The sequence below is a fragment of the Alligator mississippiensis genome, chromosome 3, assembly GCF_030867095.1.
Source record: "Alligator mississippiensis isolate rAllMis1 chromosome 3, rAllMis1, whole genome shotgun sequence".
NCBI classification, from domain to species: domain Eukaryota; kingdom Metazoa; phylum Chordata; order Crocodylia; family Alligatoridae; genus Alligator; species Alligator mississippiensis.
In genome coordinates, this window is record NC_081826.1 from 269,816,457 (window position 1) to 269,835,206 (window position 18,750).

General features: G+C 43.4%; 1 protein-coding gene across 1 annotated transcript in view; it reads left to right on the plus strand.

Moving 5' to 3' along the window:
• The window catches only part of ARL15 (ADP ribosylation factor like GTPase 15), a 395,714-nt gene extending 379,775 nt beyond the window's left edge, over positions 1–15,939 (plus strand). Inside the window, exon 6 of the mRNA XM_059725184.1 lies at positions 15,771–15,939. Within this exon, the coding sequence (XP_059581167.1) occupies positions 15,771–15,782 (12 nt within the window). The 3' untranslated portion in view covers positions 15,783–15,939. The remainder of the gene's footprint in view (positions 1–15,770) is intronic.
• The last annotated feature ends 2,811 nt before the right edge of the window (positions 15,940–18,750 follow it).

Consider the following 18,750-nt stretch of genomic DNA (forward strand, 5'->3'; position numbering starts at 1 on the left):
TGTTAGTCTGTAAAGGCCTTGTGGCAAATTCTAGCATCAACGCCTGATATGTCCAAGAGGGTAGATAGCTGGTACCAAGTTCCTCTGATGTTCCTCCCTTGTCTACATATTACCACACCTGAAAAAGAGAAACTAATCTGTCAGGTGGCCATTCTGCTCAAAATGGTGTACTCATCATCACTAGATTATGCTACTGACATCTGTGCATTCAGAACATGTTAGCAGGTCACCTAAGTAGCTAGTTCTCAGACAACCACAAGTGGTTGATATAACAGCCAAGGTTGTAATGTGTTGTTTGTAAATGAGGACACCCAGCAATAGATCTATTTGCCACAGACAACAAGAAATGGCAAGTGTAGAACAGAAGCTCAGGTCTGGGGTCTTTGTCTGATGCCTTTCTCATCATCTGGCCTATTGTATGACCTGGAGCTCTGTCTCCAAGATGCAAAGGCCCTGGCAAAATGGATGCAAGATGCTAGATCAAAGATCATGACAACAATAGCCTGGGTGAGTCATGGCAGCGTGGTTGTCATTGTCTGCTCTGCCTTATGCAGCCTTAGAGAATGGCAATAAGATTGTACATCTGGACTCAGCTTCGCTATATCTGACTGCCTGCATGTGGCTGGCTGATAGCCACTGAAAGAAGCTATTCAGCTGAAGTTCAGAACATTCTGCTCCAACTGTACTCACTTATAAAGCCAAGTGGAAGAGATTTTCTACTTGGGCATCTCAGCACTAGCTATTTCCCTTGACAAAAAACATTTAAGCAGTATTGAAATATTTACTAGTCCTGAAACATCTGGACTTTCGATTAGTTCCATATGAGTCCATCCAGCAGCAAGAACTGCACATTACTCACCTATACACTATTTTCTTGCCCTAAAGCATGTAGATTCCTTAAGGGCCTTATTAATGTTGTCCCCCAGCTGAAGAAGTGTGGTCTCCTTGAGACCTGAATATAATATTGCCAGGCTTAATGGGTACCTTCTTTGAGCCCTTAACAATCTGTTGTCTATGTCATCTATTGATTTAGACTCTTTTTAGTGGTCATTACATTAGTCTGAGCAGAAGGGGATGTTCAGACACTTGTGCCATGTTCTCCTTATGTTGTGTTGGATAAGCTTCATTCCAAATTTCTCTCATTCATCTCCCAGTTTTCTTCCCTTAGCCCTACTCAGCTCCAAGGGAAAGATAAACATAATACATGTTATGTAGTACAGATATTGTCATACTACCTTAGCAAAATAATTTAGGAACACGAAGAGCCTTACTTATCGCTTTTGCTGAGAGGGTGGAAGGTTATGCAATATCCTATGGGAACATGGTCCAAGGTAGCTAAGCTCAGCCTTCTCCTCAGCCATATTAGACCTCATTTCACTAGAGCTCAAGTCTCTTTAAAGTATCTTTTTACTTTTGAAATTTGTAGGGATGCTACATGGAAGCTGGTCCACATGAACAACCACTCAAAGCAGAAAGTGTTGTTGCTCATCTTGCAGTACCTAACACTCCTGAAGTTTTGTTGTCCATGGGATTTCACAACTGATCCTTCTTTCATTATCTGTTACTGTAGACTTCAAATCCCATGGATCTCTGCATGGTTGAAGGGCAACTGAGCTTGCTCCATCTTTTATATTCCTGTGCAGAGGGAAGGGCAATATGAGATGGTCTAAGACACATGCACAACTGTGTCAGGGGGAAAAAAAAAACAAATCATGTTCTTGGGACATCTAGACACCAAAAATAAAATCCATTGTGGACAGAATATCTCAGAGTTCATATAAGGTAAGTAACTATTTTTAACTGAGAAAATTCCAGTGTGAAGGAATACAGAAAAAATAGAAACCAAGTATGACTCAAAATATCCAGTCATTTGAATGATTCCATTCCAGTGATAGTCATTATCTCTAAAATCAGGCATTTCAAAAGAGGGCGTGCATTTCTAGTGGTGCTCCTGAGTCAATGCAGATAAAAGCCTGTCGTATCAGGTAGAGAAACTCTGATAAACCCTTCCCCCTAAAATGGAACTTGGTGATGCATCCACTTTCCAAAATCTGCAGAGTGCGATTTCCTCCAGTTCAGAAATGTTTTAAATATCACAAAATAGAAAATAAAATGCCAAACAAAGCAGGCTTAGCTTAGACTGACCTGTAATTCTGTACCAGGATCACATATATGTATCAAGATAGGTCTTGTTAAAATACCAGTGAATACATACAATGTTATTTTCTGCTGCTCTTCCCTCCTCAGAAAAATGAGGGGAGTTAATCATGTGTAGCTGGTGTAAGAAGCCATGCAGAGAGGTGATATCAGTGTAAAAATATATGATAGGTATAAAAACTGAGGAGGAAGAGGGAGGTCTCTAGCTATTTGTAATTAAGAATAATGGACTGAAGTAAAACAAAGGGCATTTAGTCAAGTAATTATTTTCACCTATATGCTGTCAAGAACTCTTCACAGTAAAAACACAGTAATACAGTCTGCTTCAAGGATATTACAAGCTGAGACCCTGCTCTACTAATAAATCAGTGTGGCAGTGCTCAGTCCATTGATTTTATTTGTCTGAATGGCAGGCTAATTAAGAAGAACCAGGCTGAATATCTGGAAAAGCTTCCTGATTAGGCTGTGAAATGGTTTTCTTAGGGGAAATTGTGGGAGACATTTTGTCTAGTTAAAAACCAAGAAACCATGTTACGGGGAACAATCCTGCACTGGCTAGGTGAGACTGGATTGTTATTTTCTATAGTTTTATACTTCATGATAGAATCAGCTTGAAAAAAGATGTTTGGCTGTAGTTTTAAAAAGAGAGTGAGGAATGTATTGGACGATTATTTTGTGTTCTGACCAGGAGTCTTGCGTGGGTGAAAAAAATTACAAAAATATTGACAAAGTTTCTGTGCAAAATAGTTGATAGTTATCCAGATAGCATTTTTTAAAAATACAAATAATTGAATAGAAAGCTGTAGTTCCAAATAAGGAATCACTCTGTCTTGGAAGCAACTGATAAAGACCTAGGCTTATATGTAGTAAATTAAGAAAGGAAGCAAAAGTGGTGAATTGGAAAGACTAAAAGGTATTTTTGAATGTGTAACTAATGAGCCTAGATTAAACACTCAGACTTGTTAAGCATGCTTTAGACCCTAATATAATTTTCCAGAACACTCCTCTAAAGAGTCAGACCACACTCTTTAACCAGACGTTTCCTTCCCTGTAAGTTTTAAGAGTCTAGGCCAGAATGACAATGATGCCATCAAGTGCTTGCAAGGATGTTATGTGAGGAATCCAAACATATGCTACCACACCTGTTAATCCTCAGCAGCAAGGAGCAAGCAAGGCAGTGGTAGAGGTGGTTCATTTAGATGCAGAAGAGCAAGGGGAAACTAAGCATAGAAACAGATGAAACAACTAGTAGCATAAGTAAGGAGGGATGAGCAGGATACCAACCCCAGGCACTGACTTTGGGGGGGAAAGGGAAGGGGGCAAAATAGCAGCTGCAGCCCCCCTAGTCTGCCCCAAACTTTGGCAGGGCACCAATCTGCGCAGCTATACCCCTGCCTTGGCTGCACTGTTTGGTTCTAAGGAATATTCCTTGGGATCTTATTTTATTTAGGGGCATTTCTATAGTGCTCACTAACTGACCACCCTTGTGTCATACTATTGCTTTGGGGTGCCTTTGCCCTAAGAATGCTTCAGAACCATATGCTGGGCAGTGGGCACATATTCTAGAATCATATATTTTCAAAGCAGCAGCAAGTTGCCCTTCCAAGCTGCACTGAAAACCCAGGAAAAAGGAAAAGAAAAGAAATCACATTCCACAAGTCCTGATGTTGTTCCAAGTACTAAAGCCAGAAAATAGGTAAGTGTAAAAGGGATTTAATATCTTGTCAGCACTAATTAAAGTTAGCTTTGTGCCAGGAAACCCATTACAGACTACCATTTCAGGCACTTACAACTTGGCTGTAAAAATTTGTTCTGGGAGCAACAAATTTTCTTTACTTATAAAAGGAAAAATCAGCATGCACCTATTGGAAACAGGAGGGATGAAAAGCAAGGGGAGCATAAGAACACACTCTACCTCCACTATTCAGATAATGTAACCAGGGTAGAGTGATTTAAAGTAAGGCTATTTAAAACAGCAATTTAAATCATGATTTAAATCACTAAGTTGAATGTTTCCATTAAAAAAATGATGGTAATGAAATTTTCCATCTTATTTTTCAGTTGCTTTAGAAAGAAAGGTGCAGTCACTTGATTGACGTAACCATTTGAAAAATGGTCATTTACAAATTAATAATGTCTTTACACTAAATTTGGTATGCCTTCTACTACCTAAGGAAGTATATTTTAACTTTACCCATTATTAATGCAAATGTATAGCTTAATATTTTTATTTGCTTACTAATTTTAGATTTTTAGTAGGTTAAAATTCATAAATGGTATTTTGCTCGTTGGCTAGGTGATGAAGACGGCTGAGGGGAGATCTTGTGACCGCCTATAAATTTATTAGGGGAGGTCAACGGGGAATAGGGGAAGTGTTGTTTACTAGGGCGCCCCAGGGAGTGACTAGGAATAACGGGTGTAAACTAGCTGAGAGTGGATTTAGGTTAGATATTAGGAAGACATTTTTCACAGTAAGGGTGGCCAGGATCTGGAATGGGCTTCCAAGAGAGGTGGTGTTATCACCTAGCTTGGAGGTCTTCAAGAGGAGGCTAGATAGTCACCCAGCTGTGGTCATTTGACCTCGGTCCTCTTTCCTGCCAGGGGCAGGGGGTCGGACACAATGATCCATTGTGGTCCCTTCCAATTCTACAATCTATGAATCTATGGAAGTCTTTCCCCATGATTTATGTCAAGCATTTTCATCAGGTAACTGGTGACTGGAATTTAATCCTCAGGAGATGTATAATGATGTCTCCCTGAGCCAGGCCCCAGGGCCTATGATGACTTTGCCAATCTTTTGAGCCAAGTAGCAGAACCCTCATATGCCCTTAGGATCAAGCCTGTACTATAGCACATGACCTATTTTGCCTAATTTATAAGGCTTTTATTTACACCATCTCTCTCTCTCAAAAACACATGGCCTGAAACTCAACATTTTGATAATGACTCATGAGTTCAGCACATTTAGTTTTTCTTTAAGTATTGTGGCAGGCTTGCCAAGCTTTGCCTGGCTCTCCGGGCTTAGGAGACTGCAAACACAATTGGTGGGACAAAACCCATCAATTGGAGCCAGGAGGAGAGTCTGCTCTGCCTCTACTCCATTGGGAGGGGTAGGGATAGGGGGCCAGGAGTGCACCTAATTGGGAACTGCAGTTGCACCCCCTGATTGGTTCATTTTCAATCTGGGGATGGAGCCCCAGGAGGGGATATAAGCAGCTGTGAGCTAAGCATGCAGTGCAGTCGGCAGGAGACAAAGGAGGAAGAGGTCCCAGGGCCAAGAAGTGCTGAGAGAGCAACCCAGCATGCGTGTCCGGCTGCCCAGAAGAGCCTGAAAGATTCCGCTGCTGGATGGAAGCGGTGAGTGGAGCAGGAGTAGCTGCATGGAGGGTCCACAAGGGACTGGGACCCTGAGAGCCACGGCAAGGTTGCACGGGTTTCCAACCCCGGCACGAGGCTGGGCTGCGGTGCAGGCATTGCTGTATGGAGGGTGTACGAGGGACCGGGACCCTAGGAGATGCAGCGAGGTGGCTCGGGTCTCCAACCACAGAGTGAGGCTGAGCACAGGAGCCAGAGCAACTGCAGGGTGAGTCAGTGTGGGGTGTGAGGGCCTGGAGAAGGAGGGACTGGGTAATCTGGGACCCATCCCCTGCAGTTTAAATCACTCTTTACTGACAACTCTACCCCAGCTAATTAACTGACTGGCTTCTAGATTGGCTGCTGGGAATGTGGCTATAGCTCTAGGCCAGGAGTGGGCAATTATTTCAGGCGGAGGGCTGCTTACTGCGTTTTGGCAAGCCATTGAGGGCCGCATAACAGGCAGCCAGGCTCAGATATATATTAATATTCTAAATTTTTTAGCTGCCCCGCAGGCCGGACAGAATGGCCTGGCAGGCTGCATCTGGCCTACAGGCCACATTTTGCCCACCTCTGCTCTAGGCTAACCAACAGTACTGACTCAGGTCTGCTTTGGTGAGTCTCCTGGTTCCTGTGTTCTTTGGTTTCCTGATTTGACTCTGTTCCTGGGCTCTGACTTTGGATCTTCCTCATGGACTGGTTGCCTTGTTCTCAGATGCTGATTACTTGGTTCCTGGACTCTAGCTAATGGATTTCCTTCTTGGTTCTGGTAACTTGGTTGCAGCCTCCTGAACCCAGCCTGTTTGGACTTTGCTTCTAGATTGCCTTAGATTTGCCTCTAGATTTGCTGTAGTAATCATTGGATCTGATTACTTGGTCCCTGATTCACATCCTGGGATGGTGCCTGTGATTTGGCTCCTGCCTCTTCCTAGTTGCCTAACCACTAGGAAAGGCCACCTATGTCATAGCCCCTTATAACAGTGCAGCAGCTGTGGCATTAGTGTTCAAGCTGATGAGAGAGTCAGTTGACTTAATAGTGCCTTGTTCTTCACTCTACAAGTGCTAACAATTTTCTCTCCTTTTTCATGGTTTTGATGTTCCATTATCAAGCTAACTTTTCTTAGGGCAATTTTACTGTCTGCTAGCTGTTCCTGGTCTCTCCTCTTTCACAGTCCTGAAGACTCTAGCTGACTTGTGGATTCAATGCAGAAAAGGGAGGTTGAGTCAGCTGAAGATTAGGCTCTGTCCCTGCTCTGTGCAGCCAAAACTCTGAAAAAAATATATTTTCTGCATCCTGCCTTTCAAAAACAAGGCTGCGGGGTGGGGCGGGGGGGAGCATGTTGTATGCAAGAAAATATGGTACACTGAAGGTTTAATAATCACAGACTTTGGCAGCTTGGCAGAGGAAGCCCACTCTGTTAGCAGGGAACACATAACTGCTTTGCTACTGTTCCAGGAATAGTCAAGCCAGGTCAACAGAGCAGATCATAGAAACTGAACTGTAAGACATAAGGAAAGAGGCTTCTCCTGTAGCTAGGCCTGAGACTTTTCAGGGGGTTTTCACAAGCATAATCAACACCTCTAATTGCAGCCAAATCAGCTTGTATTTGCAGCATGTAGACCAGTGATCTCATGTTTCCTTCTGGGTAAAAGGGGCTGTAAACTCAAGAAGAAAGTTGTAGCGCTCTTTCTACTGAATGGAAGAATTTTTATGATTGGAGAAGGCTTCAAGCAGGTGCTCTGCTGATGAGCAGCAGTAGCCATATCTTACTTCATAGATTAGCTCAAGGGCGCCAAGAACCATTGCAGTGAAAACGGGGTCATTCACCACTGAGTTCTATCCAACATTAAGCAAAGAAGTGAGTAACTGAAAAAGAAAAGGCATGGTTAATGATTTCAGGACTTTAAAATTAGGCAAGTTATAATACCCTGGCAGATGGCCTTGATAAATAAGCCACCCAAATTAAGCACATTATACTATATCATCAATCATCTATTAAAAGAATAGCAACACTTTGTGTGTGGTAACATCTTACTAGCCAGTCTCCATATATTTCATAGCAGTAGAATTTGTCATTTTCCCTCTTAATTTAAAAATAGTCCTTATTGTTGTAAAAAAAATCTTAAACCCTGAAGTTACTGGAAACTGATGTAGCATCATTTGCCTGAATCTAAAGAGAACCTGAAATAATACCTCCAAAGGCAAAAACGACCCTGTTCTTCTCGGTCAGGTGTCTACAGACCGAGAGGCAGTGGCTACTATGTAATTTGGCAGTTTTAATGTCTCAGAATTCACAATTTCTCTTATGGACTTCAGTGTTTTGCTACAGCCAGTTATCAACTTTATTTTCTATCTCGTGACCTGCCTATAGCCGACCCTTGCTCTTCTGCTTTCCTCACTTGGAAGAGTTAATTGGATTACAGCACATGCTCTCTGCATTGTTCCAGAGAGCCAAACAACAGGGGGTTGGAAAGCAAAAGCTGGAGTCCGCTTTGTAGCCAGGGGGTGGAGAGAGCCAGAAGTACAAGATGATAAGCTAGGCCTCCTGGGGAATGCTGCAGCTATGGAGACCTTGGGGAAATGAATTCCTGAAACCTCAACATACTTCCTACTATTCTACCATTCATAGAAAGATCAGATTTTACAGTTTGATCACTTAGACAACGCTACAGTAGCTGTGATCTAGGAATTAGAGTGAGGTTGTGTAGACAGCTTGAAAACAAACCCATCCTTGAAAATAATCGTCATAAAAAATACCATACTCCAGTGCCAAAAAGCTCAAAAATCAGGACTCCGGTTGGTCCTTCCAATCTTTTCTAGGGCTGTGAATTAAATTGCGGTTAATGCATGCAACTAACATGTTAATCGGTGTTTGCGTTAATTATCCATGTAGTTTTGGAACCTGCACCTGGGCTCTGCTCTGCCACTGTCACTGCCTCCTCCAGGCCACCCAGCGGGGCAGCGGTAGCAGCACAGAGGACCTCAGGGCCACCCGGGTGCAGACTCCAGGCTCCTGCAGCACAACAGGGAGGGGCACATACAGAAACAGATGAGCAGCCACAGCCTGCACGTGGCCAGGAATGCAGTCAGCAGCATATAGAGCACTGCCCAGTAGGTAAATCTGTGGGGAAAAGGACCGTGGGGGCAGATCAAAGCCCTCACGGGGAGGGAGGGTGTGGCAGGGGCATGGATTGGGGTGAATCCAGGGCCAGGGCAGGTCACGGGACGGAGCCCTGGGCAGCTCATCCAGGGGTGTGTGGGGGGGGAAGAGGTGCAGCTCCCGCAGCTGCGCGCACCCCTGGGGCTGGCACAGGGGGCAGGTGCCCCCAAGATTTGTGCTTAGGGTAGAGGTGGACTGCAGGCTGTGATCTGGCTCTCTGCACCCTGCTGTCATTGCCCTGGAAGATGCATGCTGGCTGCACCACGCATCCGCTGCCTGCCCGGCAGCGGGAGGCACAGTATGGTGTCATGCGGCTCCTGGGGCCATGGTAGCAGGACACAGAGCCCTGAGCCTGCAGCCTGCCTCTACCCCGCACACAAATCCACATGCCTCCTGTGGCTCTCCCAAGTGTGCACGCAGTGGCGGGAGCCAGAACCCCCTGCAACTGCACAAACCACCCACGGCTCTGTCCTATTACCCACTCCAGTTCCAGGGCTCCATTCACCCCAGCCCCTGCCTGACTCCCTCACCATGGGGGCCTTGATCTGCCCCCCTTCCCCTTCCCTACCTCCACACCCCTTCCTCTCCACAGTCTTACATGCTGGGGGGTGTCTGTGCATGTGTCTGTCTGTGTGTGTGTCTCCCTTCACTCCCAAGCCACAGCCCCCTCCCCCCCCCCAGTCCTGCTGCTGCCCCTCACTCCTGATCCACAGTACCCTGCATCCTGCCAGGGTATGCAGGACCACACCTCCCCAGGCTCCAAACTCAACACACACACACCCACAGCCCCCAACATCTTCACAAATTCCCACACCCACCCACCCACCAACCATACAAAATACCTGTATAATATGAGTTTTTCCACACATACTTTTGAGTTTTTAGCTGTGCTATTAAAATCATGATTAATTGTGACTAATTTTTTTAATTGTGCAACTGTGATCAATTTTTTAAAATCATTTGACAGCCCTGATCTTTTTAAAATGTATATTCCATATCATGGAGTGTCTTAATCTTTGCACTCCTCCTGTGTGTTGTGAAAACTGTAATATTGCCAGTTCTCACAAATCTACAGAGCAGGGTGATTTGGACAGCGCTACAATATTCTTGCTGGCTATTTAATGGTGCAGAGCTTCCAGCTGCACCTCAAATATGAATTAAATTTGTATTTCTCAACTTCACATCAGCCTGTCTCCCCACTGACTTATGGAGGTGTAGGTTACATAGTTAATGTCAATACTGCCCCTTCAGACCCACATGTACACATTCCCCAGCCTACGTCAGTTCCCACATCTACTTGGCCCACTCAGCTCTAGGTACGTGCTGTCCCCTCCATCTCTGGTTCCATGGATTCTTCACCCTTCCCTTCCCTCAAGCATTCTCCCAGGCCTATAGTAGGGTCCTCTTCTTCCTCTTCCCTAGTATGGTATTGCATGGCTGAGGAAGGGAGAGGGAGAGAGGCCAAGAGTAGAATGATCCATTGTTATTAAGAAGAGGTGGGGAAGGAAGAAATGGAGGAGGACTGTCTGGAGAGTAGGGCTGCGTGAAATTTCACGAGCTGTTTCGATTTGACACTGTTTTGACTCATTTCAAGCTTGAAACAGCAAAATCGAATTGAAGCAAACGGATTCAAAACAACCTTGAAACAAAACGAGGCTAGTTGAAACGTTTCAAAAGATTTCGAGTTTTGAAGCAGCCAGCAGCGAGGTGGTGGGAGATGGGGGAGAACCAGGGCTGCGCTCCTAGCAGCATCCAGGAACGCATCCAGGCCCTAGCTCTCCCCACCTCCCACTTCTGGGATGCAAGAAGCTGATCACGGCGCAGGGGAAGGGAACTGAGCCTGGGCTCAGTTCCCCTCCCAAGTGCTGCATTTGGGCTGGGAAAAGGAACTGAGCCTCATCGCTCAGTTCCCCTCCCCAGCCCTACGATCGGACTGGTAATGGGAAGGCAGCCCAGCTGGGCTGAGTTTGTTGCCTCAGCCTGATGGTCAGATTGCTCTTTCTGTTGGGGTTGGAGAGCTCTTTCTGTTGACTGCTTTCCATGAGAGTGGTGTTGGCTGCATCCTCTCTCCAACCAAGAGTATTTTACTCAGGTCCTTCAGAAATGGGGCTGGAGGGACAGGATTGATGAGTCCTGCAATAGCCTCATTTTATTGCTTCCCAGAGTGTAGGGCCAGAGGGGACCATCAGATAATCCTGTAGACTGATTAGATCTGATCAGTGACTTGGATGTGAGCATGAAGTGTACTCTGTCCAAGTTTGCAGATGATACTAAATTGTTGAGTGAAGTGCACACTCTGGAGGGTAGGGAACAATTGCAGGCAGACCTGGGCAGGTTAGAAAAATGGGCAGTACACAATAGGATGCAGTACAACAAGGACAAGTGCAGAGTGCTGCAGCTAGGGTGTAAAAATATCCAGCACACCTACTGACTGGGAAGTGACCCTCTTAGCAGCACAGAAGCGGAAAGGGATCTTGGAGTCATAGTGGACTCCAAGATGAACATGAGTCGTCAGTGTGATAAAATTATCAGCAAAGCTAACCACACTTTATCACGCATCAGCAGATGCATGACAAATAGATCCAAGGAGGTGATACTTCTCCTCTGTGCGGCATTGGTCAGACCACAGTTGGAGTACTGCATCCAGTTTTGGGTGCCGTACTTCAAGAAGGATGTTGATAGCCTCGAGAGGGTCCAGAGAAGGGCCACTCGTATGATCAGGGGCTTACAGGACAAGCCCTATGAGGAGAGACCGAGGGACCTGGACCTCTTCAGCCTCCGCAAGAGAAGGCTGAGAGGTGATTTTGTGGCCACCTACAAATTCATTAGGGGGATGCAGCAAGGGATCAGAGATGCTTTGTTCACCAGGGCACCTCTTGGGGTAAGAAGGAACAGTGGTCACAAACTGACAGAGAACAGAGGTTAGATTCATAGATTCATAGATGTTAGGGTCGGAAGGGACCTCAATAGATCATCAAGTCCGACCCCCTGCATAAGCAGGAAAGAGTGCTGGGTCTAGATGACCCCAGCTAGATACTCGTCTAACCTCCTCTTGAAGACCCCCAGAGTAGGGGAGAGCACCACCTCCCTTGGGAGCCCGTTCCAGACCTTGGCCACTCGAACTGTGAAGAAGTTCTTCCTAATGTCTAGTCTAAATCTGCTTTCTGCTAGCTTGTGGCCATTGTTTCTTGTAACCCCCGGGGGCGCCTTGGTGAATAAATCCTCACCAATTCCCTTCTGTGCCCCCATGATGAACTTAAAGGCAGCCACAAGGTCGCCTCTCAACCTTCTCTTGTGGAGGCTGAAAAGGTCCAGTTTCTCTAGTCTCTCCTCGTAGGGCTTGGTCTGCAGGCCCTTGACCATACGAGTTGCCCTTCTCTGTACCCTCTCCAGGTTATCCGCATCCTTCTTGAAGTGCGGCGCCCAGAATTGCACGCAGTACTCCAACTGCGGTCTGACCAACGCCCTATAGAGGGGAAGTATCACCTCCCTGGACCTATTTGTCATGCATCTGCTGATGCACGATAAAGTGCCATTGGCTTTTCTGATGGCTTCGTCACACTGCCGGCTCATGTTCATCTTGGAGTCCACTAGGACTCCAAGATCCCTTTCCACCTCTGTGCCACCCAGCAGGTCATTCCCTAGGCTGTAGGTGTGCTGGACATTTTTCCTCCCTAGGTGCAGCACTTTGCATTTCTCCTTGTTGAACTGCATCCTGTTGTTTTCTGCCCACTTGTGCAACCTATCCAGGTCTGCTTGCAGCTGTTCCCTGCCCTCCGGCGTGTCCACTTCTCCCCATAGCTTTGTGTCATCTGCAAACTTGGATATCAGGAAAAACTTCACGGTAAGGGTTGCCAAAATTTGGAATGGGCTTCCAAGGGAGGTGGTGCTCTCCCCTGCCTTGGGGGTCTTTAAGAGAAGGCTGGATAGGCATCTGGCTGGGGTCATCTGACCAGCAGTCGGACTCGATCTGTTGAGGTCCCTTCCGACCCTAGCACCTATGAATCTATGATCTGAAGAAACTACTAGGAGAGAGCAAGAAAGAAAAACTGAGCAAGAACTGTCCTGAACTGTGGAAGGAAGGGATTTAACTCCATGCTTTACTTGTTCATAGCAAATTTTCCATGACCATTTACACCGAATCAGGCAGAGAAGGAACTGTTTTGCATCTCCGACACTCCAGAGAAAGGCCTAGATAAGTGTTTTTGTGAATATGGGTAAGACTACAGGCGATTTCATGGTCATGGAATGCATTTGGAAACACAATGCAATGAAATTTGGTCCCATTTTACCAAGGCTTTGCTCATACATCATTTTGAGCTTTGGGAATTTTGCATCAGTGCACCTCTAAAGGAAGAGGATCCCTGCACTCTTTTTTCACCTCCATATTTCATTGTTCTTCAACAGCAGAAGTGCCATTAATAATGGATGGACTGCAAGATTTACCTTTCCTAGTCTTGGCCAGTTTGCATCTAACTGTTTCAAGAAAGGTTTAATCTGGTTGGTGTTTTCCATTGTAAATAATCTCTGATCTTCAGGATGCAAAGACTTGACTTTAAAAGTCAGGTGAAATTTACAGTGCCTCAGGCTGAGAGAGACAGCTGCCCCCTTTGATGTATGTGGTTGGAACTATAATCTTGTTTCCTTTGGGTGTGTAAAGGACACGGATAAAGCATGCAGCAGTCCTGAATTGTGTGATGTGGCCCAGTGTCCCTGAAGGGTCCCTGAAACAGGGTTGTTGTTCTGGATTGGGAAAATAGATCCCAGGTTGCCCTATCCTCCCCATTCTTCTGCCAAACCATTTCTGTGTTGTCAGGCAGCATTCCCAGCACCTGCTGAGAGCACAATGCAATCTGTTGCCACAGGAATGAGACTATACCACTTCCAGGTAGCTAGGGGCCAGGACTGTCCTGAACTGGAAGCAATATGACTGCATCCTGGACTGCTGGACCCAGGCAAACTGTTGAAAGCAGAGCTAATTTGTCCAGGTACATTAATGATCTTTAAAGTCCATTTGATCTATGTATTATAGTATAGCCCTCTCATAGCACCATACTAAGGCAGCTTCACAGACTGAAACCAGGTGTAGACTACTTTCAATCCCAGAGACCTGTGGAGTGTCTGCGTCTATGTCCAGGATTTGCCATGCTTACGTTTGCTGTTTTATATACAGACCCAGGCTCAGAGTTTTGTTTCTGTTTTTTACAGTGTTGTAAATCTTAACATATTTCACATCTTGTTGTTTACTCTTCAAACTTTAAACCAGCTTTGTTTGCTTAAGAAAAGTTGGGTGTTGGTTAGTTCAAAAGTAGTGTTTGATGAGCAAGAGAAAAAAACAGAGTGGGGGGAGAAAAGAAAATCCTCTCAGGTTTTGCATATAAAAGTATGCCTCATGTATGAACTCTGCTTCTTGTCAGACATTTTATAAGGCTTATACCAGTAAGTAGGCACAAATGCTGCACCTGGACAGCAGTAATTCCATTAATAGTTACTATGACTCAGAAGGACACTTTACAGTTTGTGTCAGTAATTCATAATATAATAAAGTATTCTGAAGTGGGCTATAAAAAGTATAATGGTTCCAAAAGAACTGTTGCAAACTATTGCATTACTATTCCACAAAATAAAAAGTTCCCTTTTTTTGGTTTATAGTGTTAGTGATGCATAGAATTTTTTCTGTCTTTTTTCTGTCGAAGATATATAGGTAGTATCTAGTATCTTGATGGTGTCTGAGTGCTGTGATAATGCAAAAAGATACTTATTTATTCTTTCAGAAAAGCTAACATGCATTAGGTAATGAAAGTTGCTCTTAAAGAAACTCCAAAGGTAATCTAAAGTCCATCTTAATTCAGTTTTATTTAGTGCCTTTTTACAATTTCCAGTCCTGATCCTGCAAGCATTTATGCACATGCTTAACTTTGGGCTTGCCAGTAGCCCCATTAACTTGAATGGGGCTATTCACATGAATGAAGTTAAGCACATGAAGTTAAGCCTAATCAGGAAAGTCTTTAAAAAGCCACTTTTAAGAACTCAAACAAACTCAGCAATGAAGCAGAAACAGAAGTTAGAAAGATTAAGCTTTATCCTGAAAAATAGCTATTTTCTATATTTTGTTACTGGCTTTAAAAACCCAATATAAAGTTTCAGTGTTTTCAAGTCATCTTTCAAAAAAAGGGTTTTGTATTAATATGGGTCCTGGTGACTTATTCATGACAACATCACAATATTGCAAAATGTAGAAGTGCCTTATTTCTCTTTAGGCATCTTCATTTCTTACCTGATCTAGTACATGGTCAGCACATGCTTAATAAATGAAGTCATTTGTTTCTGATATTGTTATAAAATGATTGCTGAGGATCAAAACAAAAATAAATATCAAGAGGGGTACTAATTGTCTGACCCATATGAAGAATATATCTAATAATATTAATATGTGTTGCTATATATAAGATCAAATATAGTAGTGATGGAAAATTGTATATACAAGCAGACTTCAAAACACCATCCAAAATATAAAAATGCTAGTGTTTCCAAAGTTTTTACTACCATTAAGAATTAAATTAATCATATATCAACATGCAGAATATTATAAAGTACCAAAGCAAGTTAACCTCTCATGGTGAGATTTAAGCCTAAGTTTTTGCAGTGTTTGCTTGAAGCTTTGTTTAAACAGACATAACTGGCCAGAAAAAAAACAGCTGGTCATTTAAAAATAGTAAGATGTCCGAGAATCCCTCTATTAAAAAAAACAAACCAAACCAACAAACCATAACAGGGGCCTATGACACTTACTCCTTACTCTATAGTGATTCATCATTTAATTTATATCTGCTGTCTTTTCCAGAAAGACCTGAAAATTAGCATGTTGGAATGAAATTGCTGAAGAGGCTTGTATCCACAGAGCTAGTTGAAAACCTTTATTAAGACTTTTTTTTAATAAAAGCACCATTCCCTTCTTATCAAGTTTCACTGAGCTCTAAGAAATCATATTTTTAGAAAACTCTTCAACTCCGAGCAGTGTGGTTTCTTTTTAATTTGAATGCCCTTATAAATGCAGAAGGAGCAAACTGAGTAATTCTGTCATTTTCTGTTTTTCAGGTGCTAGTCTAACTGCGCTGGAGGTTTTGCTTATGGCATCAATGTAGTTCCTCAGCAGAGTTCAGTGTGACATGGCTTAAATTTGTAAAATGTTATTGTATGTTTATGTTCTTTTTAAAGGCATGGACAATTTTAGAAAACTCTCCAATAAAAATATTCTACCTTAAAATTGGTCTTGGTTTTGATAGACATTTTAGACGTTCTCCTCATCAGACACCAAGTCATTTTACGAAGCAGCAACACAATATGCCAAACTTTTCAATATAATCATTTGAAATGTTAACCTCTAAACACTATCATTTTTATTACTTTCATTTCAGTTGCTACTGATTATGCACTACAGAAATTATTCTGCTTTTTGCCATTACCCTGGTATAAATTTCGCTTATAACAATAAATAGACCTCCTGCATTTACTTGGATATAAATGAGAGCAAAATATGATACCAATTTAGGGGCCTTTTTTTGTTTTATTTTGGTATTTCACACAATTTCTAGGTCAATCAACGCACTTCAGCCAGTTCCAATAGGTGTGTTCAAAACAAGGCTCAAAGTTTTAAAACTTATTTTTTGCAGTGCAATAATGCTCTGAATGCACTGGAGATGGATAAATCTCTGAATTTATGTAACCCTATTGCACTTCATTATCTACTGGACATGAGAATGTAGCCCCTCATGAAGTGCAAGGCATGTTATATTTTTACAGAGCTATGTACATATGCAGTATATTATGCAAAATATATAGTGTAACTGGACCTTTTACACATACTCAAATCAACAGATTTAATGCTGACAAAAATAATAATATAAGGATTTTATAAACAGTGAGGTGAGACTAAATAATGGGATATTACCCAGAGAATTTTCCATTTGAGTTTAAACACACATAGGTTTAGTGGTAGCTCTGGGAAGCTGCTGGAAGGGATTAAACATGGAATACTTACTCCTCTTCACTTTTGGTATTTAAAGAGCACCCTAAGTGCGATGGTTTCATTGGATGGGGCTACTAATTATTTTGTAGTCAGAAAGTGCTCTATAAAAGGCATAAGAGAGTAATTCAATGCAGTTTCCTTTTATCTGCCTTTCCAATTGATGTCTATACAGAGCGAGCAGGGCTCCCCAAACACGTCAGTCTGTTTCACATACACAAGATTAAGTAGCGAGTGACATTCAAGACCAATCGGCCCACCCAGGAGGAGTGAAACCAGCGGAAAAGCTGTCAGATTCCGCCTTTTCTCCATTAATCTTGAAGCTTTTCAATGCTGCCAGGTCGCATCTCCATCAAACAAGCTGGGAAGAGTGTTGGGCTATTTTCTTTCTACTAACCTTCTCTTCCCTATCACACCCCTTCTCCATTAACCCCTTCAGTGCCAGGCTTTTATTTGTCAGCAACTCCTAGGCTATCTCTACTAGGTGGGGCAGAAAGTGGGGTTAAATTTTACCTAATATGAGTATCAGCACAAGCAACTGGGGGACTAGTAAGGAGGATTGGGGAGCCCTTGTTTGTCCCAAGCTGGAACTGGCTGAGACATTTACTCAGAAAAAGAAGGATGTAAAGTAAAGGATAGATGAATGGGTTTGCTGCCTATAGGCATGACTTGTTATAAAGTATTTTTAACTTGATGGGTCTGCTTTTGGGGTGGGTAGCACTTACTATGACTTTAGGATTTAATTGAAACAGGTTTGCCATTAAGTAGGCCTGGTCAGCAACACTAAGGCAGAGATAGGAGTTGGATGTGGCACTAGTGTATGACTCTGTCATGTGCTGGGACTTATCAATCTATTACAGGACACAATCTGCAGATATCACAGAAGAGGTACTCTAACTGGCAGAAATAAGAAAATCTGAGCACTGATATCTGAAGGTGGTCAAGGAGCCTGGAAATAGCAACAAATGAAAAGAGAACATTTGCTCATATGAGGTAAAAGTAAGGAATTCTGGGTTTGGAGCCACTGGAGCCAGGATAACCCTGAGTTTTAAACATAAGAGCCTGCAGCTGGCCAAGAGGAAGAAGGTTTCTTTCCCTGAAGCCCAGGGGATTAAACAGTTGTGGTCGCAGTACTAACACCAAACACTAATGGATTTAGTGTTCAGTGGCAGTACTATGCCATGGAAAAAAAAGTTGCCAACAGATTCAGTGTCTATAGGGACATCCTCATCACCCTATTGTTGTGTTCATGGCTGAGATAAGAGCCAGCTGAGTTTAAGAGTTTATTTTAGGCAGAATTGGGCAGGACTCACCCAGCTACATAGCTACAGCAACAGACTACTCCCCAAGAAACCTGAAGAAAACAGCTGTGTGTCCCATAAATCCCTCTGGTTTCACTTCACCACAGGTCATGCTGTCCAGTGTCAGTACTATGATACTACAAGGCTGAAAGGGAAAAAATCAGAATTAGAAGGCATGGTGTCCATGCATTTCTGTATGCTGACCAGGCCTATTGTTCTCCCTCTGACACACTAAGCCCCAGGAGGAGGGAAATCGCCTTCTGATAGCCATTTCACCAATAATTCTAAGAAAATGAATCTGTAGCAAGCAAGTTGGCTTGAACATAACATTTCCACCAGGAATTTTTCATACCATGCAACCAGGAATGAATGCTGGTTGAACTATAGCTAGGAGTCAGCAAGAGCACCTTTGCAATAGGAAAGGGGTGGCGGGGATGAACAAGAACTACCTTGCAATAGGAAAGGGGTTGGGGGGGAGGTCAAACATGGAGGTAACTGATCCAATGATACTATGACTATGCTAGGTACAACTGTAATTAAGTAATGGAGCAAACATGGTTTATTTCTTTTTCCAAACTCCAGGCTTATTTTCTTCCTGATAATATTTTTGTAGGGGGCGTATTCCTTTGTAGCTTTGAACTTTCTTTCAATAAAAGTCTTCCCTCTCTAACTAACACTTTCTTACCCAAAGCTTACGACTGCATTGGGAGCAGCGACTCTGGCAGAGCTGAGGTGTGAACATTTATACACT